This window comes from Carcharodon carcharias, chromosome 16 (genome assembly GCF_017639515.1).
Source record: "Carcharodon carcharias isolate sCarCar2 chromosome 16, sCarCar2.pri, whole genome shotgun sequence".
In the NCBI taxonomy this organism is placed as follows: domain Eukaryota; kingdom Metazoa; phylum Chordata; class Chondrichthyes; order Lamniformes; family Lamnidae; genus Carcharodon; species Carcharodon carcharias.
This window is the reverse complement of record NC_054482.1, coordinates 52,057,502-52,080,949: the sequence shown is the minus strand read 5'-3', so window position 1 is coordinate 52,080,949 and position 23,448 is coordinate 52,057,502. Positions and strand designations below refer to the sequence as shown.

The following is a 23,448-nucleotide window of genomic DNA, read 5'->3' as shown; positions in this document are numbered from 1 at the left end:
TGGTGTGACATTGGCCATCTCAATTTCTCTGCTCCTCTCACCCACTCTAACCAGTCTCCTTCTGAACTTGCTACACTCCGTTCTCTCAGGTCCAACCCTGCCTTTGTTATCAAACCTGCCGACAAGGGTGTGCTATTGTTGTCTGGCATACTGACCTCTAATCCTACCTTCCCCTGGACCATGACCCCACCACTGAACATTAAGCCATTGTTTCCAGGCTTGTCACTGACCTTATCTCCTCTGGAGATCTTCCCTCCACAGCTTCCAACCTCAGTCTCTCAACCCTGGACAGCCCGCTTCTACCTCCTTCCCAAAATCCACAAACTGTCCCGGTAGACCAGTCGTGTCAGCCTGTTCCCACGGAACTCATTTCTTCTTATCTTGACTCCATTCTCTTTCCTTGTCCAGTCTCTTCTCACCTACATCCACAATTCTTCTGACGCCCTACATCATATCAACAATTTCCAGTTCCCTAGCCCTAAATGCCTCTTCACCATGGACGTACATTCCCTCTACATTTCTATCCCCCACCAGGATGGTCTGAGGGCTCTCTGTTCCTTCATTGAACAGAGGCCCAAACAATCCCCATCCACCACCATTTTGCTCCATCTGGCTGAACTTGTTTTCTCACTGAACAAATTCTCCTTAAACTTTTGTCTCACTTCCTCCAAATAAAAAGTGTGGCTATGGGTACCCGTATGGGCCCCAGTTGTGCCTGTCGCTTTATGGGGTATGTGAATATTCCTTGTTCCAGTCCGACTCATGCCCCCTCCCACAACTCTTTATTCGGCACATCGACGACTGTTTCAGTGCTGCTTCATAGTTTTGTCTGGATCTGGAAAATTTTTATCAATTTTGCTTCCAATTCCCACCCCTCCATTACCTCCACATGGTCCATCTCTGACACTTCCCATCCTTGACCTCTCTGTCTCCATTTCTGGTGATATAGACTGTCCACCAATATTCATTACAAGCCCACTGACTCCCACAGCTACCTCAAATACAGCTCCTCACAGCCTGCTTCCTGTAAGGACTCTATCCTTGGCCTCTGTTGCATCTGTTCCAGTGATGCCACTTTCCAAAATGGCGCTCTGACATGTCTTCCTTCTTCCTTAACTGAGGTTTCCCACCCACTGTGGTTGACAGGGCCCTCAACCGTGCCCAACCCATCTCCCGCGCCTCTGTCCTCATGCCTTCCTCTCCCTCCCAGAACCATGATAGGGTACCCCTTGTCCTCACTTTTCATCTCACCAGCCTCTGCATTCAAGGGTTCATTCTCCGCCATTTCTGCCAACTTCAGCATGATGCCACCAAATACGTCTACCCTTCATCCCCCCTGTCAGCATTCCGTAGAGTCCATTCCCTCTGGGACACCTTGGTCCACTCCTCCATCACCCCCAACACCTCATCGCCTTCCCATGCAACCGCAGAAAGTGCAACACCTGCTCCTTTACCACCTCACCGTCCAAGGGCCCAAACACTCCTTTCAGGTAAAGCAGCACTTCACTTGCACCTCCTTCAATTTGGTCTACAGCATTTGCTGCTCCCAATGTGGTCCTGTACATTGGAACACCAAACGCAGACTGAGTGATCGCTTTGCGGAACACCTTTGGTCTGTCCGCATGCATGACCTAGACCTTCCTCTCGCTTGCCATTTCAACATACCATCCTGCTCCCATGCCCATATGTCCCATCTTTGGCCTGCTGCAATGTTCCAATGAAGCCCAACACAAACCAGAAGAACAGTACCTCATCTTCAGACCATGAACTCTCTCCTCCATCCTCACCCCTTTTTTGCCCCCCTTTTTCAATATTCATTTTGATTTTTAAATGTTTGTCCACTTAATTTTATTTATATTCATTGTACCCCTGCCTTTTATCCTATTTTCGATCTCTTTTCCACACGCCCCCCGCCAACCCCATCACCACCACCATGACCAAACCTGGGCCATCCATCACTTGTTCATGCTGTTCTTTCCAGTGTGCTTACCCTTGTCTGGCTATTATCACATTCTGCTTTCTATCCTCAATGCCACCATCAGCATCTCCTTTAGCCAGCACCACCACCATTAACACCCCTTTGTCCTTATGTTCAAGACATCTGTCCTTTGCCTCCACCTATCGCTGGCCTTCCATCCAGCTTCATCTGCTCCACCCTCCTTAAACAATATAAATGACATCACATTTCTACTTCCCTTTAGCTCTGAAGAAGTCACACAGACTCGAAATGTTAACTCTTCTTCTTTCCACAGATACTGTTAGATCTGAGTTTTTCCAGCATTTTCTGTTTTTATTATACATCTACTCATTCTACTTTAGCTACCCTACTAGTTACATATGCAAAAATCTCTCAAATCTGTCAAACACAATTTCCCTTTCATAAAATCATGCTGAGTTTGATCATACTATGACTTTCTGAGCACATTAAGACTTCCTTAATAAGAGACTCCAGTATTTTCCCCAGCGACTGATGTCAGGCTAATTGGCCTGTAATTCCCTATTTTCTTTCCCATTCCTTTCTCGAATAGTGGTGTTATATTTGTTAACTTCCAATTTCATAGGGTTGTTCTAAAATTCACAGAATTTTCGAAAATCATAACCACACACCCACTATCTCTACTGCTACTTCTTTTAAAATCCTAGGATTTAGGTCATAAGGCCCTGGGGAATGAGAGATTTTAGTCGGATTTTAAGTTTCTGCAATACTTCTCTGTTGTCAGGATCAGTGTCTCAGAATAAGGGGTCAGACATTTAGGGCTAAGATGATGAGAAATTTCAGAAAGAGTTGTGAATCCTTGGAATTTTCTGTCAAAGAGGGGTGTGGATGCTCAGTTGTTCAGTATATTCAATACAGAAGTTGATAGACTTTTGGTTATGAAGGGAATTAAGGGATATGGGGGAAAGTGCCAGAGGTGGAATTTAAGTGGAAGATTAGGCATGATCATGTTGAATGGCAGAGCAGGCTTGTAGGGCCAAATGGGCTCCAGCTCCTATCCTCTGCGCTGTTATGTACTTCATTACAAATTAAAACTTCAAAAAAGTGACATTCATGTTGAATGATCATGGAATGTAAAGAAAATGTCAGCAACTCAATGACCAACCTTCAGGGGTGATCTCAGTTGATTTGAAGTTTGGCGTTGTACGTTTGAAGATCTTTGCTCTTTCACCTCCAACAACTACATCAGCTCCAAGAAGTGGCACCAGCACTGCTAGGCTGCAGAGTGTTCCAGATACCAGGGTGTTACTGGTATCTCTTAGTCCTAATAACACCTAAACAGAACACTCGAGTTCATTATTTTTCCATGGAAATCAAAAGTAAATGTCTTGGCTGAAGGAAGATGCGCTTACTGAAATAAAGCATTCATAATATACTATAATCAGCTTTGTATTAACTGCATACCCAACAGGTAGTATTTCACTGCGGCAGGTGGCTGCAGATGAGTTACTAACGCTGTCCAAAGCTAAGACCCCTATTGTCAGCTGCCAGTCAGCTGTGGCTCATTCATAGCACTCTTACCTCGAGTCAGAAGGTTGTGGGTTCAAGTCCCTTTCCAGAGACTGAAGCACAAAATCTAGAATGAACCTCCAATGCAGCACTGAGATAGTTATGCGCTATTGGAAGTGTCACCTTTTAAATGAGACATTTAATCGAGGCCCCAACTGCCCTCTCAGCTGGGCGTAAAAGATCCTAGGGGACAAATCTGAAGAGCAAGGGAGATCTCTCCAGTGCCCTGGCAGTATTTATCCCTCAACCAACATTATGAGTTCTTCATTAGATTTGCACTTGTCCCAGATATTCAATAGGGTTTTATATAGCAAGTTGTTACCAGCAGCATTCTGCAAAACACAGCACCCTCTACACAATACCTGGAACCTAGGTAAACAGAACAAGCAACTGTACCTGCTTAACCAGATTTAATAATTCCCCATTGAATTTTCCATTTTTGTCATATGACTTACATGTTTGCATGTTTTTTCAACCTGATTACTTAGCAGCCAATATATGAATTTTCTATGCAAGTTACACTGCAATTCAGCCTTCAGGCTGTGAACGTGCTACTTGAATAAAACACCATTATTAAGAAGCATTAATGAGCAGCAAATGTTCTGAACCTGGAAGTGAGAGTTAGGACAGTAAATTCAATGTCAAATCAATTACAGAAAACAAAATAAAAAGGGGAAGAATGATAAGATTCAGAGAGATAAAAGGGACAGAAAGAGAAAGTTAAAAAGTAACATTTTAAAAATATTTTTAATAATTAAAATTTAAGGAATGAGATTTAACACTTATAAAAGTTAACTTTCAGTGCCAGAGAGGCTGTTTTACAGTAATTAGGACTTAAATCTCATTAAGAGGTTACTTAGACTGAATGACTTGACTTCACATTTTGTGGTGAGTTTAGTCTGCAGCTACAATGTCAGTACAGGAATTTCTTGGTGTTCTGTGCATTTGAATGGGAAACCAGCCCACAAGATGCTCTTTTGTGCAGCTTACTAAGCACCGGTGAATCTCAGACAACTAGTTGTGGATTTTTGCGTTTAGCTACTTATGCACACTTGCTAGAGATTGCTGTTCAATTTGCACGTAAAAAGATAGCCTCCCCATTATTTTCACCACAAAATCCAACCCATTATATGGTTATTAACACATTGCTGTTTGTGGGACTATGCTGTGTGCAAATTGGCTGCCATGTTTCCTATATTACAACAGTGCCTGCACTTCATTGGTTGCAAAGTACTTTTGGACATCAAAGTCATGAACACTATTATATAAATGCAAGACTCTTTTTCTTACATTGCAATCAATGAAACTGCTGTGGGATGTAAGTTTTTGTTAGTGACATCACTTGAGCAACTAGGAGGAAATGAAACCAGGCATGGTAGATTTCCGTTCAAGTAAAATCAACAAGTTGGAGTAATTTGAAAAAAACATACTCCTAAACTTTCTTCTCTCCTTAAGATGGCAATATTCTGTTCTAAATCTAGCCTGAACAACGGTTTTAAATCTAGATCATAAAATAACTAAAAGGACTTTAAAAGCCTTCAGTTGCCTCAGGCTCTCAGGAGGAAGGTGCAAGGATGTAAAGCAATCTCAAAAACCCCATTCGCATAAGTGTAAAAGCATGAATATTGCTCAATTTATTAGTGAAATAAACCAAGTTCTCAGGTATAAAAAAAATGCATTTTTAACTGTATCAGATAAGAATTCCATGAATCACTAAATATTTGAAGTAGAATCTGTTTATGCAAATCAAAAGGGATAATATGATTTGGAGTGTCAGCATTGGCTCAATGCCAACCATCTCATCCAAGTCAAGCAGTCAGGTTCACTCCAGAGATGAGCTCACAATTAAGTCTGGCACATCAGTGACATCTTTCAGATGAAACATTAAATCTTGTTAGATCATTCATGAGGAAGTGAAAGGGATTTAATGACTGCAAGCACTTCCATAAAATGGTGTAGACTGTAATTTACATTAGTGTTAACAGATTCACTAAATTACAGAGAGAATGAAATCCATTAGCAGGAAACAAGTGTAATTGATAATCCAAAAATCACTAGTACAAAACATCTCAACCAATTGACTTGTATCTCACTTGTGCTGCAAATTAAAACTCCCAATCTTTCACCGACCTGTGGAAGAATGATTTCCTGTAGGTCTTCCAGTGGAAAAAGATCTGCATAAGTGTCCAGGTGAGATAACAATACCATTCGTACATGCTCCTCTCGCACACTATAAAGTTTCAACAGAATTGGAATCACATGTTCACGAAAGACATTGGGTGACAGGAGGCAACTGAATTCATCATCACCAGGTGAGCCTAGAGTAATATAATTCAAACAGCTTAATCGTTGCACAGCTGTATCTTTGCAGCAGTCAACATTTTACAACATTTAATGTTTTTTTTTCCCTCGACAGTACATTTATTTTTGATGGATATCTGTGTACATTGAGATATAGATGGATGTGGCGTTGAGGAGTGCAACTGCTTGTCACTTTAGACATCCAGTGTCAGCATCAAGCATTGCAAATTCAATTTAGAGAAGCCAGATATAAAATAGGATGCTCCAAAATTATGCCTGAACCTTAAGCTCAGACACCAGCCATTTTATAGCTAGGGCGTGTAAATTTATTGCTCAGAAACAACCATGTTCATGGTTTGAGACTTTTTTTTTAAACAAATTTCAAGTACTTGCACATTAAATTGCACCACATGCAATAAATGTAGAAATTGACGTATCAGTCACAACAACTCACATCATGTGCTACTTATAGCTTCTCAAAGATTGACAATTTTGGGCAGTTTTGTGTTTTGGATCCACACTCACTAAGAAGCTAATCAAGATGGACTGAACCCACTTTATTGAGGACCCTGAGAGTTGACAGAAAGCAGAATCTTTCTAGAAGAGTCCATCAGTCTAGAAGTGAATTTAAACTCACATGAAATTGCAGTGTAGTTGTGCCAAATCCCATCAGTACAACTCTAATGCTGGCAGCAATGATAACAGTCTACAACAAAATATTCTCATATCACACCAAATGACAAAACAGTTACTGTTGCCAATGATTAACAGAAAATGCCACAGGTCAAACTTGGGGGGTGGGGGTGGGCAGCTTTAAAAAATAACCTGTATTGTAGCTCAGTGACAAGATCAAGAAAAATTGCCACGAGGCAGTGGGCTCCATGCAGGACTTGCTTCTTTCTTATCATACTCTGAGACCTTTAGGGCTTTAAAGCCCAAGAGGATTTTAAATTAAATAGAGCAAGGGCGTTTCTGGAGAGGGGAAACGTCGGCTTACAAAGCAAGAAGATACGGCAACGTTGCGGGGCAGCTATTTAGGTAACGATTACCTAGAGTGCGACAGGGAGAGAGTGTACAAACATTAAAAAGAGCAGCAAAAGGGGTCAAAGGGGGAAAAAATGATAAAAAGGCAAAATTAATGGCTCTTAAATGCAAGTAGTTTTAGGAAAATAAGTGAATTAACAGCACAAATACAGGTTAAAGGGTATGATCTTATAGCCCTTACAGAGACATGGTAACAAGGAGATCAAAGCTGGGAACTAAATATTCAGGGGTATGTGATTTTTCAAAAGGACAGGCAGGAAGGAAAGGGTGGTGGGGTAGCTTTGTTAGTACAAGATGAAATAAGTACAATAGCAAGAAATGATCTTCTTGGAAGATGTAGAATCCATATGGGTGGTAGCAAGAAATAACAAGGGGAAGACGACACTGGTGGGAGTCGTCTATAGGTCCCCTAACAGTAGCTATACTAGAGGACAGAGAATAAATCAGGAGATAATGAGGGCATGTAAAAAAGTCATGGGTGACTTTAATCTTCATATAGATTGGGAAAATCAAATTTGCGGAGGTGGCCACGAGCATGAATTCATAGTGTATTCTGGACAGTTTCCTAGAACACAATGTTGTGGATCCAATAAGGGATCATGCTATTTTGGATCTTGTAATGTGTAATGAAACAGATTTAATAAGTGATCTCAGAGTGAAAGATCCCCTAGGAAACAGTGACCACAACATTGTAGAATTTAGCTTTCAGTATGAGTGTGAGAAACTTGGGTCAGAAACAACTGTGCTAAACTTAAATAAGGGCAATTACAAAGGAACAAGGGTAGAGTTGGCTGGAGTGGATTGGGAAAGGAGTTTCGCAAGAGAAAAGGTTGATGAACAAGGCAGACATTTAAGAAAACATGACTCACAACAAAGATATAACCCAGTGAGGAAGAAGGATTTTAGGAAGGGGAATAAATTAACCATGGTTAACCAAGGGGGTTAAGGATAGTATCAAATGGAATGAAAAAATATATAGTGTGGCAAAGATAGTGGTAAGCCAGAGGATTGGGAAAGTTTTAAAAACCAGAAGATGCCCAAAAAGAAATAAAGAGGGAGAAAATAAACTTTGAGGGTAAACTAGCAAGTAATATAAAACGGACAATTAGAGCTCCTTTAAGTATACAAAAAGGAAGAGTGGGGCCAAAGTTAACATAGGCCTCTTAGAGAATGAGGCTGGGGAAATAATAATGGGAACCAAGAAATGACAGAGGAGTTGAATCAATACTTTGCATGAGTCTTCACAGCAGAAGATACTAACAGCATTCCAAAAATACTAAATAATCAAGGGGCAAAATGTGGGTAGGAAATAAACACTAACTATCACTACAGGAAAAGTATTAGGGAAACTAATGGCGCTAAAGTCCCCTGGACATGATGGGTTGCATCCTAGCATATTAAAGAAGTAGCTACAGAGATAGTGGATGTAATGGTAGTAATCTTTTAAGAATCCTTAACTGCTGGAAAAGTCTCAGAGAACTGGAAAACTGCTAATGTAAGACCCTTATTCAAAAAGGGAGGGAGACAAAAAACAAGTGATTATAGGCCAGTTGGTTTAACATCTATCATTGGGAAAAAGGGTGTAATGGCAGAGCATTTAGAAATACATAATATAATCAAGCAGGATCAGCGTGGCTTCATCAAGGGGAAATCATGCCTGACAAATTTATTAGAAGTCTTTGAGGAGGTAACAAGCAGGATAGATAAAGGGGAACCAGTAGATGTAACATATTTAGGTTTCTAAAAGGCATTCGATAAAGTACCACACATAAGGCTACTTAATAAGATAAAAGCCCATGGTGTTGGGGATAATATATTAGCATGGATAGACGATTGGCTAACTAATAGAAGACAGAGTTGGGATAGTGAGGGCATTTTCAGGATGGCAACCTGTAACTAGTGGAGTGCCACAGGGATCAGTGCTGGGGCCACAATTATTTATAATATATATTAATGACTTGGATGAGGGAAGTGATTGTACTATTGCCCAGTTTGTGGATGACAAAAATAGGTGGGAAGGCAAGTGATGAGGATGACACAGCGTCTACACAGGGATATAGGCAGATTAAGTGAGTGGGCAAAAACTTGGCAGATGGAATATGTGGGAAAATGTGAGGTTATGCACTTTGGCAGGAAGAATAGAGGAGCTGAATATTATTTAAATGGAGAAAGGTTGCAGAAAGCTACAACAGAGGGATTTGGGGTTCCCCGTGCATGAATCACAAAAAGCTAGCATTCAAGTTCAGCAGGTAATAGGGAAGACAAATGGAATGTTGGCCTTTATTTCAAAGGGAATGCAGTATAAAAATAAGGAAGTCTTGCTAAAACTATACAAGGCACTAGTTATACCACACCTAGAATACTGTGAACAGCTTTGGTCCCCTTATCTAAGGAAAGGGATGCTGGCAATGGAGGCAGTCCAGAGAAATTTCACTAGGTTTATTCAAGGTATGGAGGGATTTTCTTATAAGAGGTTGAGTAGGTTGGGCCTGTACTCATTGGAGTTTAGAAGAATGAGAGGTGACCTTATTGAAACATATAAGATTCTTAGGGGGCTTGACAGGGTCGATGCTGAGAGGTTGTTTCCTCTTGTGGGAGAGTCTAGGATCAGAAGGCATAATCCCATTTAAGACAGAAATGAGGAGGAATGTTTTATTCTCAAAGGGTAACGAATCTGTGGAATTCTTTACCGCAGAGGGCTGTAGAGGCTGGGTTGTTAAATATATTCAAGACTGAGATAGACAGATTTTTAATCAGTTGCAGTTATGGAGAAAAGGTAGGAAAGTGGAATTGAGGATTATTAGATCTGCCATGATCTCACCGAAATGCGGAGCAGACTCAATGGGCCAAATGGCCTGCTTCTGTTCCTACGTCTTATGGAGATCACTCTGCTTCATCATTAAGGCGTTTGGACTCAAAGCATGTCTCAGTTTGATAGACAGATTGTCGCCATTTTGAACAATTGGTAGCAAGCTCCTCCCAGTCATTAAACTCAATGCTGTCATGCTTCAAGGGGAGCTTCAAAGTGTATTTGAAGCGTTTTCTTTGTCTTCCCCATTACACTGGCCATTTGAGAGTATAGAAAACAGGACCTGACAGGGGAGAAGCTTTTCAGCCATCTGGACAAAGTGTCCAGTCCATTGTAGTTGATTTTACAAGAGTTTTGCCTGAATGCTTGTGGAGCTGGTTTCAAGAACAACACTAGTGTTTGTTCAACAGTCCTCCAAATGTATCCAGAAGACACAGCGAGGCACAACGCAAGAACACATATATTAGGAGTAGGCTATTCTGCCCTCAAGCTGACTCCGCTATTCAATAAGATCATGGCCGATTTGATTGTGGCCTCAACTCGACTTTCCTATCTGTCTTCTGTAACCTTTGGCTCCCTTGCCCATCAAAAACTCTGTAACTCAGCATTGAATATATTGAATATACAGTCCACTGCTCTCTGGGGAAGAGAATTCCACAGACTAAGACCCTCTGAGAAAAAAATTCTCCTTATCTCAATCTTAAATGGGAGATTCCTAATTTTTAAAATCGTGTTCCCTAATTCAAGTCTCCCCCACAACAGGAAACATCCCTTCAGGATCCCCTCTCATTTTTCTGAACTCTGATGGGCTTAGGCCAACCTGCTCAACCTTTCCTCATAAGGTAACCCCTTCATCCCAGAAATCAGTTGAGTGAACCTTCTCAGAACTGCTTCTAATGCAATTATATCCTTTCTTAAATAAAAGGGGACCAAAACTGTACACAGTACTCCAGATGTGGTCTAAGGCCCTGTACAGCTGCAGCAACCCTTCCTTACTTTTATATTTGATTCCCCTTTTAATGAACTCAAGCATTCCATTTGCCTTCCAAATCACCTGCTGTACCTGCATACCAATTTTTAAGATTCAAGTACCAGGATGTCCAGATCCCTCTGTACCGCAGAGTTCTGTAGTCTCTCTTCATTCAAATATGCTGCTTTTCTATTCTTCCTGCCAAAGTGGACAAGTTCATATTTTCCCACATTATACTCCATCTGCCAAATACTTTTCACTCACTTAACCTAAATATCCTCTGTGTCCTCATGGCAAATTATGTTCCTACCTGGGGACATCAGCAAATTTAGCTACGGTACATTCAGTTTCTCCACCCAAGTAATTGATTATAGATTGTAAGTAACTGAGGCACCAGCACTGATCCCTTTGGCACTCCACTAGTTGCCAACCCAAAAATGGCCAATTTATCCCTAGTCTCTGCTTCTTATTAGCTAACCAATCCTCTATCCATGCTCATATGTTAGCCCCACAACATGAACTCTTATCTTCTGCAGTAACCTTTGATTTGGCACCTTATTGAATGCCTTTTGGAAATCCAATTACACCACATTTCATGCTCCCCATGACATATCTTGCTTGTTGCTTCCTCAAAGAATAATGATAAATGTGTTAAACATAATTTTCATTGCTTAATTGTATTATGGTTTTTTAAATGTCTTGCCATTACCTCCTTAATAATGGATTCTAGCATTTTCCCCATGACTGATGTTAGGCTAACTGGCCTGTAGTGTCCTGCTTTGTTTCTCCCACCCTTCTGAATAAAGCTGTTACATTGGCAGTTTTCCAATCTGCTGGGACCTTTCCAGAATCTGGGGAATTTTGGAAGATCACAACCAATGCATCTATTATCTCTGAAGACCCTAGAATGAAGCCATCAGGGTTCTGGGGACTTGTGAACCTTTAGTCCCAATAGATTTCTAAGTATCTTTTCCTTAGTGATTGATTGTTTTAAGTTTCTCCCTCCAATTAATGTCTTGATTTTCAAGTATTCTTGGGATGTTAGTTATTATGCCTTCTACAGTGAAAGCAGACAAAATATCTGTTCAATGCTTCCATTTCCTTGCTTCCCATTGTTAATTGCCCAGTCTCTCCCTCCAAGAGATCAACTCTCACTTCAGTTAACGTTTTCCTTTTTCAATACTTGTAGAAAGTCTTACCATCTGGCTAGCTTTCTCTCAAATTCTAAGTTCCCCCATTTTTCTTTAGTTATTGTTTGCTATTTTCTAAAAATGCATCCAATCTTCTGACCTACAACTAATTTTCACTGAATTGTGTGCCTTTTCTTTCAATTTGATGCTATCCTTAACTTCCTTAATTAGCCACACTTGGTGCTTCCTTCTCATATTCTATAAAGAAAGACTATCTTTGAGAGTTATGAAATAGCTCCTTAAATATTTGCCACTGTTTCTCCACTATCCCACCTTCTAACCTATTTTCCCACTTTACTTTAGCCAATTCTGTCCTCATACTCTTGTAATTGCCTTTATTTAAGTTTAAGGCATGAGTCTTAGACCCAGACTTTTCAACCCAAACTGAATGGGAATGTTACAGTCACTGTTGCCTAAAGGTTTCTTTATTATGAGGTCATTATTTAATCCTATCTAAATGCACATTACCCAGTCTACAATAGCCTGCTCCCTGGTTGGCACTAGAACATACTGCTCTAAGAAATCGTCCCGTATATAATCTATTAACTCATCTTCCAGGCTGCCTTTGCCAATCTGAGTCACCCAATCTATAAGATTATTAAAATCACCAATGATTACTGTAGTACATTTCTTACAAGCACCCATTATTTATTTCTGTATACTCTGTCCAACAGTGTAGCTACTGTTAGGAGGCCTATAAGCAACTCCCATTGCTGATGGAATTTCTCTAGCGCTCTTTTGTTGATACATAGTCCAGGTCTCACTGCAGTATAGAAGTGAGACGATGACAACTGCTCTGTACACTAGGAATTTTGTTGACTTGGAGGTCTTTGTTGTCAAATACTCTCTGCCATAGTTTGTAGAAGGCTGAGGTGGCACAGCTGACACAGTGTTGGATCTCTTTGTCATATGGTAGCTTTTTGAAAGAAATAGCTGCCAAGGTATGCAAAGTGCTCAACATATTCCAGAGTATCTCCTTCAACATATATGGCTGGCCAGGTGTGGTTTGATGTATGAGTTTATTTTATTTTGGCAAGATTCAAGGACAGGTCGAGTCTCTTGTAAGCAGAATTGGAGAGATAGCACAAAAGCTTATTGGTGCTACAAAATCTTTTAGAATGTTCATGGACTAAGCAGTACCTTTTACTGTTCTTAGACAGGTGCTGTGATAATTTTAAGCTTTTAATATATCTGTTAGTAGTTGTTGTTAAATTGTTTCCCCTACAATTATTTCTTAATTTTTGCAAATCTGGTGCAGAGTACCTGCACTGTAGTAATCCATAAACTTTAGATCGTGTATATCTATAGTGTCCAGTTTAGTTCAAGCACAGAGGCAACTGAGGTTAGAGTTTTCCATCTAAGTGAGATTTAATACTCATACCAGAGGGCAGCTGATCTTTGGTGAGGTGATCAACCACTGGCGGGCAGATCATAAATTGTATGGGGGCTATCACACAGCTTTGCTTGACACTAGTCTGGACTTAAGGCCTCTGTTTCAGATCTTCCACTCAGGACAATTGCAGTCATATCATTAAGCAGTTGCAGGATTGTGAAGAAGTTTCTTGGACATCCAAATCTTTGCAGCACAGAGCCTCGCAATTTACTAAGTGAAATGCTTTGGTCAGGTCAATGAATACAAGAAGAGTTGGTGTTGTCCTCTACGTTTTTCATGGATTTGTCCAGCAACAAAGACCATGTCAGAGGTTTCTCTGGAAGGATTACCTCAGCCACAGAAGTAGATCATTTAGAAGGTTTTCCACAGTATGATTTATCTCCCTTCTTGAAGATAGTTACAATTGTCACATTCCTGAAAAAAAAGGCAGTGCAGGGTGGAGGTTCCTCCCAAATCTGTAGGGTGAGTGCGTGGAGTCTTGACATAAGCATAATTCCACCAGCTTTGAAGACCTGAGCTGAAATATCATCAGGACTGCTGGCTTTGGTGTTTTTCATCTCTTTGATTGCTTGTTGCAGCTCTCCCATCGATAGTGGTTCACCCTATGACAGGGTACTGGAGGATAGCCTGGTGAGTATCAGCTGCCACTGGGAATTCATGGCTGAGGAATTATTCAAAATGTCCCTTCCTACGTTGACAGATGGCATTGTTATCCTCAAGAAAAACACCATCCTTTGAGCCAAGGGGATTTTGTCTATTTGACCTTGGTCTATAGATGGCCCTGGTGGCTTCAAAAAAGGCTTCACATGTCATGATGGTAAGCATATTGTTGAATTTCTTGGGCTCTCTCTTCTCACCACATGTCCTTTATTTTTGAATTTGTCTTTGGGTGTCAGCCTCGAGTTGTTGGAATGCTGTCTTCTTGACTTGCAACCTTGGGTTGTTCTGCCAGGCATTGAAGGCTGCTCGTTTTTGTTCCAGGTCGTCACATGTTTCAGCATTGTTTTCATTGAACCAGTGCTGGTGACAACAATCTTCAAACCCAGTTGTCTGAGCATTAACACGATGAATGGTAGGACCCTAGGGATTACCAAGGATCAGAGGGACCTTGGTGTGCATGTACTCTGTTCCCTTAAGGTAGTGGGACAGGTAGATAAGGTGGCATATGGGATACTTGCCTTTATTAGCTGAGGCATAGAATATAACATCAGGGAGGTTATGCTGGAACTGTACAAAATGGTTAGGCCATAGCTAGCGTATTGTGTGCAGTTCTGGAATCCACAATATCGGAATGATGTGATTGCACTAGAGAGTACAGAGCAGATTTATCAGAATGTTGCCTGGGCTATAGAGTTTTAGCTATGAGGAGAGATCGGATAGACTGGGGTTATTTTCCCTGGAGCAGAGGAGATCGAGGGGGACATGATTGAGGTGTATAAAATTATGAGGGGCATAGATAGGGTAAACAGGAAGGAACTTTTCCCCTTGGTGGAGGGATCAATAACCAGGGGGCATAGATTTAAGCTGAGGGGATGTGAGGAAGAATTTTTTCACCCAGAGGGTGGCGGGAACCTGGAACTCACTGCCTGAATGGCTGGTAGAGGCAGATACCCTCATAATATTTAAGAAGTATTTGGATGTGCACTTGCGATGCCATAGCATCCAAGGCTATGAGCCTAGTGCTGGAAAATGGGATTAGAACAGTCAGGTACTTGTTGACCAATGCAGACTCAATGGGCCCAAGGGCCCTTATCCGTGCTGTAGACCTCTATGACTCTATAACAGGCTAGTATAACTGACTTTATTTGATCCCAATGTTCTGAAATTGAGTCAGACGGAGGTGAGAGTGACATCAAGGTAGCATTTGACAGAGTGTGGCATCAAGAAGTCCTAGCAAAACTGGAGTTAATGGGAATCAGGGGAAAAACTCTCTACTGGTTGGAGTCAGACCTAGCACAAAGGAAGATGGTTGTGGTTGTTGGAGGTCAAACATCTCAGTTCCAGAACATCACTGCAGGAGGTCCTCAGGGTAGTGTACTCAGCCTAACCATCTTCAGCTGCTACATCAATGACCGTCTTTCCATCATATAGCCAGAAGTCGGGATGTTCATTGATGATCGTACAGTGTTCAGCACCATTTACGGTGATACTGAAGCAGTCCATGTCCAAATGCAGCAAGACCTAGACAATATCCAGGCTTGGGCTGACAAGTGGCAAGTAACATTTGCGCCACACAAGTGCCGGGCAATGACTTATCTCCATCAAGTGAGAATCTAAGCATTGTCCCATGCTCTTCAATGGCATTTACCATCGCTGAATTCCCCACTATCAACATCCTGGGGTTACCATTGACCAGAAACTGAACTGGAGGAGAAATACTGTGGCTACAAGAGCAGGTCAGAGGCTAGGAATCCTGCGGTGAGTAACTCACCACCTGACTCCCCAAAAGCCTGTCCACCTCTACAAGGTACAAGTCAGGAGTGTGATGGAATACTCTCCACTTGCCTAGGTGAGTGTAGCTCCAACAACACTCAAGAAGCTTGACATCATCCAGGATAATGCAGCCCGCTTGATTGGCACCCCTTCCACATTCGTTCCCTCCACCAACGATGAACGGTGGCAGCAGTGTGTACCATTTGCAAGATGCACTTCAGGAACTTACCAAGATTTCTTAGGCAGCACCTGCCAAACCCATGACTGCCACTATCTAGGAGGACAAAGGCAGTAGATAGATGGGAACACCATCTGGGAAGTTCTCCTTGAAGCCACTCACCATCCTGATTTGGAAACATATTGCCATTCCTTCACTGTTGCTGGGTCAAATCCTGGAACTCCATCCCTATCAGCAAACCACAGGGATTGGAGTGGTTTAAGGCAGCAGCTCACCACCCTCTCAAGGGCAATTAGGGATGGACAATAAATGCTGGCCTAGCCAGCAATGGCCACATCCCGTAAATGAATAAAAAAGGATGAGTGAAGGTTTACCAGATTGGTCATGAGCTGCACTTGGAATTCCTTCCTTCCGTCAGGCTGCTTTAGGGTTGAGACACAGATCATCTTTTTCTTGGACCTTTGGGTCTTGCGATATCTTAGTGCTTGGTGGATGTTCATCACCGATTGAACAAGTTGATGATCTGTCCAGCAGGCATCAGTGATACAATCATCGTTTAGATCTTTGACTAGCATAATGACATAATCCAGGAGGTGCCAATGCTTTGATCTGATTTTGTGTTTGTCCTTTTGGTGCAAGAGGTGTTTGTTATAATAAGGCCAAGCTGAGCACGCTGTCAGCAGGAGGTCACTATTTGCATTGGCTTTTCCCACCCCATTTTTCGCAATGGTTCCTCTCCAGAGACTAGAGTCACCGCCAACCTTGGAATTAAAATCCCCCAGAAGGATGATCCTTTCTTCTTTTGTTAGTGAGGGCTTCCTCAAACTTGGAATCAAACTTTTTAACATCTTCAGTGGAGTCATGCGTCAGGGCCATAAGCGCTGATGGTGGCATTTTGATTATGACTGAGCTGGAGGTGAAGTGCCATGAACCTTTCATTTTTACAATTGAGGAGCTCTGGCAGTGCATCCTATTCCTGATTGCAAAACCAACTCTGTGGACATGAGGGTCGTTGTCAGCCCCCTGCTTGTTCCTTCAGCTGCCCCTCCCTAGGAAGGCAGACAGAAATAATGGTAAAATTTTCTGGAGGGATGAAGGATCAAACTCCAAAAAATTGATCTATGTTTCTCTTTATAATGCTAAACTACCATTTTGTGACATATCAAATTACAGTATCACAGAATTGTTACAGTGCAGGAGGCCATTTGGCCCATCATGTCTGCACTGGCTCTCCAAATCAGCTTTATGACTTGGTGCCATTCTCCTGCCTTTTCCCCGTGCCCTTGCACATTGTTTGAATAGAAACAATCATCCAATGCCCTCCTGAATGCTTCGACTGAACCTGCCACCGCCACACTTCCAGACTCGAACCACTTGCCATGTGAAAAAGTTTTTTCTCATGTCACATTTGCTTCTTTTGCACATCAGTTTAAAATCTGTGCCCTCTCGTTCTCAATTCATTTACAAGTGGGAACAGTTTCTCCCTATCTAATCTATCCAGTCCCCTCATGATTTTGAGCACCTCTATCAAATCTCCTCTTAATCTTCTCCTCTCCAAGGACAACAGTCCCAACCTCTCCCATCTATCTCATAGCTGAAGTTTCGCATCCCTGGAACCATTCTTGTAAACCTCTTCTGCACTCTCTCCAATGTGTTCCATGAACTATAGCTTTTCTCAAGTCTGTTGTGTGGCACTGTATCGAATGCCTTTTGAAAGTCCATGTACACCACATCAACAGCATTACCCTCGTCAACCCTGTCTATGGCCTCATCAAAAACCTCCAGCAAGTTAGTTAAACACGATTTCTCCTTCAAAAATCCATTCTGGCTCTTTCTAATCAGCCCACATTTTTCCATGTGACTACTAATTCTATCCCGAATAATTGTTTCTAGAGCTTCCCCACTACTGAAGTTAAACTGACAGGTCTGTAATTGCTTTTCTGAACAAGGGTGCACTGTTTGCAATTCTCCAATCCTCTGGTGCCTCTAGGGAAGACTAGAGTTAGTCCTTCAACATAAAGTGCTGCTTGTTCCCCAACAATACATGTGGATAACATAACACAGATTACAATTAGATGGGTTTTAGCTTTGCTAACACATTGATCTTGCTGTCACATCTCAAACTAAAAAAAAAAGCCGCTTATATATATAAATTTCATAAAAGACTGGTCCTCAAATTGACGTGTATTGGTTTGCGAGATACACTGCTATTAGACTTTAAGAAAACATGTACCGAACATACCTTTCTTTGGCCTGAGGAGGTGTGGAAGAAAGCTTTTGATTGCTACTGGTTCTGCAAACACCAATGGAGTTAGCAGCTGTGGCACCAGACGGGAGGCCATGAGATCTTCAGGTAAACCCTGAACGCGATCTAACAGGAACCTGTATGAAACAAAAGAGCATCAAACACCACTCTCTATATGCTTAAACTCTACTTTGTAGAAGTTCTAACTGGTTTGGTCTTGGGCCGGGGGTGGGGGGGGAGGTGTTGGGAAAAATGATAGTGCCAATCATATTTCAATGGCAAGATTGAGTGTTCACGAAAAACAGCAAGTCTGAAGGAATTAAAATCCCCTCGGGCTGTAAGAATTTTATGCAAGTTTCAATCCAATTCACAGAATCATAGATTATTTGGGCATAGCAAAAAAACTCCTTTATTCAGCATTATTTGCAATTAATTTGGAAAACTCCTTCAGAGGCCACAGAATGGAAAATGTCACATTGGTGCAGTATTATTTGCATCCGTTTAATGCAAGAAAACATGTTATCAAGTCAGAGTTTTACAGCAGGAAAGAGGCCCTTTGGTCCATTGTGTCTGCGCCAGTCACCATACCCCTATCTACTCTAATCCCATTTTCCAGCACTTGCTCCTTAGCCTTGTATGCTATGGTGTTTCAGGTGTTCACCTAAATACTACTTAAATGTTGAGAGGGCTCCTGCCTCGACTGCCCTTTAAGGCAGTGAGTTCCAGACACTCTCCACCCTCTGGGTGAAAAAACTTTTCCTCAAATCTCCACTAAACCTCCTGCCCTTACTTTAAATCTAAACCCCCTGGTTATTGACCCCTCCACTAAGGGGAAAAGTTTCTTCCTATCTATGCCCCTCAATTTTGTACACCTCAATCAGGTCCCCACCCCCACCCTTCTCTGCTTCAAGGAAAACAACCCCAGCCTATCTAGTCTCTCTTTATAGCGGAAACACTCCAGCCCAGGCAACATCCTGGTGAATCTCCACTGCACCCTCTCCAGTGCAATCACATCCTTCCCAAATATGATGAACAGAACTGCACACAGTACTCCAGATGTGGCCTAAGTAACATTTTTACTTTATACAACTCCATCATAACCTCCCTGCTCTTGTATTCAATGCCTTGACTAATAAAGACAAGTATCCAATTGCTTTCTTAACCGCCTTATCTACCTGTCCTGCTGCCTTCAAGGATCTATGGTCATGCACACCAAGATCCCTCTGATCCTCCGTGCTTCCTAAAGTCCTACCATTCATCATGTACTTCCTTGCCTTAAGGGTCCTCTCAAAATGCATCACTTCACATTTTTCAGGGTTAAATTCCATTTGCCATTGTTCTGCCCATCTAACCAGCCTGTCTATATCGTCCTGTAGTCTAAGGCTTTCCTCCTCACTATTTACCACACCACCAATTTTCATGTCATCTGCGAACTTACTGCTCATACCTCCTACGTTCATGTCGAGATCAATAATGTATACTACAAACAGCAAGAGGCCCAGCACCAAACCCTGAGGACACAGGCTTCATGCCACAAAAATGACCTTCCACCAACTCCCTCTGCCTCCTGTCACTAAGCCAATTTTGGATCCAATTTGCCAAATTGCCCTGGGTTCCCATGGGTTCTTATCTTCTTGACCAGACTCCCATGCGAGACCTTGTCAAAAGCCTTACTGAAGTCCATGTAGACTACACCAACTGCACTACCCTCATCTACACACCTGGTCATCTCCTCGAAAACTTCAATCAAATTGTTAAACATGATCTCCCCCTGACAAAGCCATACTGATTATCCTTGATTAATCAAGGTCAGAAAGATGAAGCAATTTACAATATCTATTTTATACGCCAAAATTCAGGGTTAACATGAGGTACTTGTGAATTAACAGACAAACTGTGGCCGAACACACCACACTGCACAATGAATGCCAAATGTGACCAAAACAGAGTCCACGGATTTCTCAACAACCCACCCAGATGTCAGTAACACCGAATCAACCAATCTCTCAAACTCTCTCTCTCATGAGGGATTCCAGATTTCACCTTTGAAGATCTAACCTCGGAGCGACTTTTGGAGAGAATTCCAATTCAGACGACATCAACAACAGCCCACCTCACAGGGTTTCAATCTCGTTTCCCGAGATTCTGTTCCCCTGAATTTCCGAGTACAGCATCGGATACCAACTCAAGCACAATTTCAGATCTTCGGCCGTGCCAAACATACACTGCTGCTCCAATGGGGTACCTTTGCCCCAGCAGCCCACAGCACCGAGTCACCAACCTTTGCTGCTTTCTTGGATCTTCAGGATTTCTTCTGAGCCCTCTTCAACCACCAGGGCTTCCCTTGAACCCTCTTCACTTAACATCTGCTTTCACAGCCCTTTTCCTATTTGGAACCTTTTCTCTCTGCTCTTCTCTTTTTAACTGAACTGGAACCTCTTCCTCTCCCTGTCCCCTCTAGGACCTCTTTTGGGACCACTCCGTATCCCCTCTCCTTGTCCCTGCCTGGGACTCTTCTTGATGGTGTTTCGCTCCCGGTCACTTGACCCAGGTTTTTGTGTCGTTTTTCTTCATGCACAGGTGCACTGGGCCCAAAGAACATAAAAATGCTGATTTGCACACGTACAGTCTGCTCTCTGCACCAAAGTTTTCTGCCTCTGTTCTCAACACCAAACTAAGTTTGGATTTCATAACACCTGCCCATCTGGAAGTAAAGCTTCACTACAGTGAAGGCTTAACAGTAACTTTACAATTTCTTGACAAGTAGTACTTAACATTATAAGTGTCTAACAAATAGATTATATACTATATAGATAACCTTTTCATTACACACATCGTATTATAAAGTTACAAGGATTTAACCAAAACAAAAACCGGTACATGTAACAAGTAGGATTAGCAGAAATTAACTATCAGATTTATAACTCAGAATCAGCCAGTTCATGCTGTCTGATTTCTTCTGCTCTTCGACATTTCCCTTTCTTTTGCGCCTTCACTAACTTCTCACTCTGGAGTTCAAGTTTTTAAATTTCTTTTTAAAGTTTCTGCCTTTTTCTATCACTTTCTATCTCAAGCTGCTTCATTTGCAACTGAATTCTAGCTAATTCAACCGAATTGTTATCTGGCTAACGTTCTTCTTCAAATCCCAGATGCTGTGCTATTACCTCAAACATTTTTACTTTCTTAGCCCCTGCTTTTAGCTCATTCTTTTGTTAATGTGATTAACCTGGCCTTGGTTAATTGTTGCAAATCACTTGGGGGTAAACCTTTCCAGAAAAGTCGTATCAATTGACAAAGCCATTCTGCTTTTCAATCAGTATAGTAAAATTCACTGTGGAAATCTTATCAGCCTTAACCTTAGAAAGTACTAGCACTTGTATTTGTCTGTGGATTCGAAGTCCTGGACGAGCCCCCAATTTATGTTATGATTCTAGATGATACCCTCAAGATTTTGGCAAGATCTAGTTAGGGACCCATAAAGTTTCTTTTAAAGTAGACAAAGGTTGAGATTCCAGAACAGGGCTCTGAAGAAGAGTCATATGGACTCGAAACGTTAACTCAGTTTTTCTCTCCACAGATGCTGTTGGAACTGCTGAGTTTTTCCAGCATTCTGTTTTTGTTTCAGATATCCAGCATCCGCAGTATTTTGCTTTTACCTTGAGATTCCAGACACTTGCCCAGTGAATAAAGCCACATGATTCCACGGGTTTTCAACAAGCAACAATAAACTTTACTATACAAGGTCAGAAAGATATAAACAGTTTACAATATCTATTTTATACTCTAACATTCAGGGTAAGTATGAGGTACATGTGACATAACAGGCAAACTGTGATCGAACACAGCTCTGCACAATAAATCCAAATGTGACCAAAATAGAGTTCACAGATTTCTCAATAACCCACCCAGATGTCAGTAACACAATCAAACAATCTCAAACTCTGTTGCCTCTCTCACAAGGGATTCCTGTCCTTACCTTCAAAGATCTAACCTTGGCATTCTCTCCAAAAGTCGCTCCAATTCCGATGGCATCAACAACACCTCGCAGGGTTTCAATATCATCTCCTGGGATTCTGTCCACTTGAATTTCCGAGTAAATCATCAGACACCAACTCTCAAGCACAATTTGAGATCTTCGGCTGTGACAAGCAAAACATTACTGCCCCAAAGAGGTAACCTTTGCCCCAACGGCCTGCAGCGCAAGTCACCAACGTTTGCTGCCTTCTCGGATCTTCAGGGCTTCTTCGGAGTCCTATTTGATTACCAGGGACTCCCTTGAGCCCTCTTCAAAAATTCTGTCTCCCACAGCCCTTTTCCTATTTGGAGCCTTTTTTCTCCGCTCCTCTCTTTTTAACTGAATTGGGACCTCTTCCTCTCTATGTTCCCCCTGGGATTCTACTTTTGGGACACCACTCTTTGGGACCCCTTTATGGGAGCGATGCTGAAGATGCAGGTAATGACGTACCTCCCACTTATTATTTGATTGAAGTAACTTAGTTGTTCTTGTCAGGTTGCTTCGCTGATTTAGCCAGAGATTTTTTGACAATAAACATTTGGTTTAATGGACTCAGAAAAAACAGAATTGCTTACAGCTAATAGTTGTTTTATTTAAAAAAAAGCTAAATTTAGGCAGAAATAAAAATGCGAAAATCAGAAAACCAATCTATGGGTCATTTGGGGCATCAAAATTGCTATCAGAATGACAAAAAGAGCAATGATTTTCCAAAATCACAAACAACCCTACAAAACAAATGGGTGTACGGGAGACAATACTATTATAAAGTAGCAGAACAAAATGATACATGCATCTTCAGTACTCATGATCTTTATTGGGATGATGTTTGAACATAGGATGGAAACACACTGTGCCCTGTAAGAAAAATTCCTATCAAAACTCAGAGGCTTATTTCAGATCCTCACTTTGTAAAACAAAATAAACTTCCTTTTGGGTAACAGTTATTTCACCAGTGCAGCAGTTCTTAATATTCACCACAATACAACATATGATCTTTAAGTGCTGGTTTCTTATATGCAGGATGATTAAATCCACCTTCTAACAATTATGAACTTTCCGATAGTGAAGTCACTACTTGGAAAAATGTGGGAATTCTTTTTTTTTTAAAAAGCTTTACTAATAAGATATGGGAGTCACCAGCAAAGCCAGCATTTATTGCCCATCCTTAATTTCACTTAAGTAGTGGCTATGAGCCACCTTCTTGACAACTGAGTGGCTTGATAGGCCATTTCAGAGGGCAGCCAAGAGTTGACCAGATTGCTGTAAATCATGTATGGACCAGACCGTGTAAGGATAGATCTCCCCTAAAAGACATCGGTGAACCAAATGGGTTTTTACGGCAATATGACAATTACATGGTCACCA

The 23,448-nt window shown here is 41.6% G+C and overlaps 1 protein-coding gene across 3 annotated transcripts in view; it reads right to left on the bottom strand.

Annotated features, from left to right (window-relative positions):
- Positions 1-23,448, bottom strand: part of scyl3 (SCY1-like, kinase-like 3) — a 61,583-nt gene that overhangs the window by 12,142 nt on the left and 25,993 nt on the right. For all 3 annotated transcript variants that reach the window (XM_041207780.1, XM_041207782.1, XM_041207781.1), the window contains exons 8-10: positions 18,066-18,205; positions 5,636-5,823; positions 3,102-3,270 (exon numbers count right to left, since the gene is read on the bottom strand). In XM_041207780.1, the coding sequence (XP_041063714.1) occupies positions 3,102-3,270; positions 5,636-5,823; positions 18,066-18,205 (497 nt within the window). The remainder of the gene's footprint in view (positions 1-3,101; positions 3,271-5,635; positions 5,824-18,065; positions 18,206-23,448) is intronic.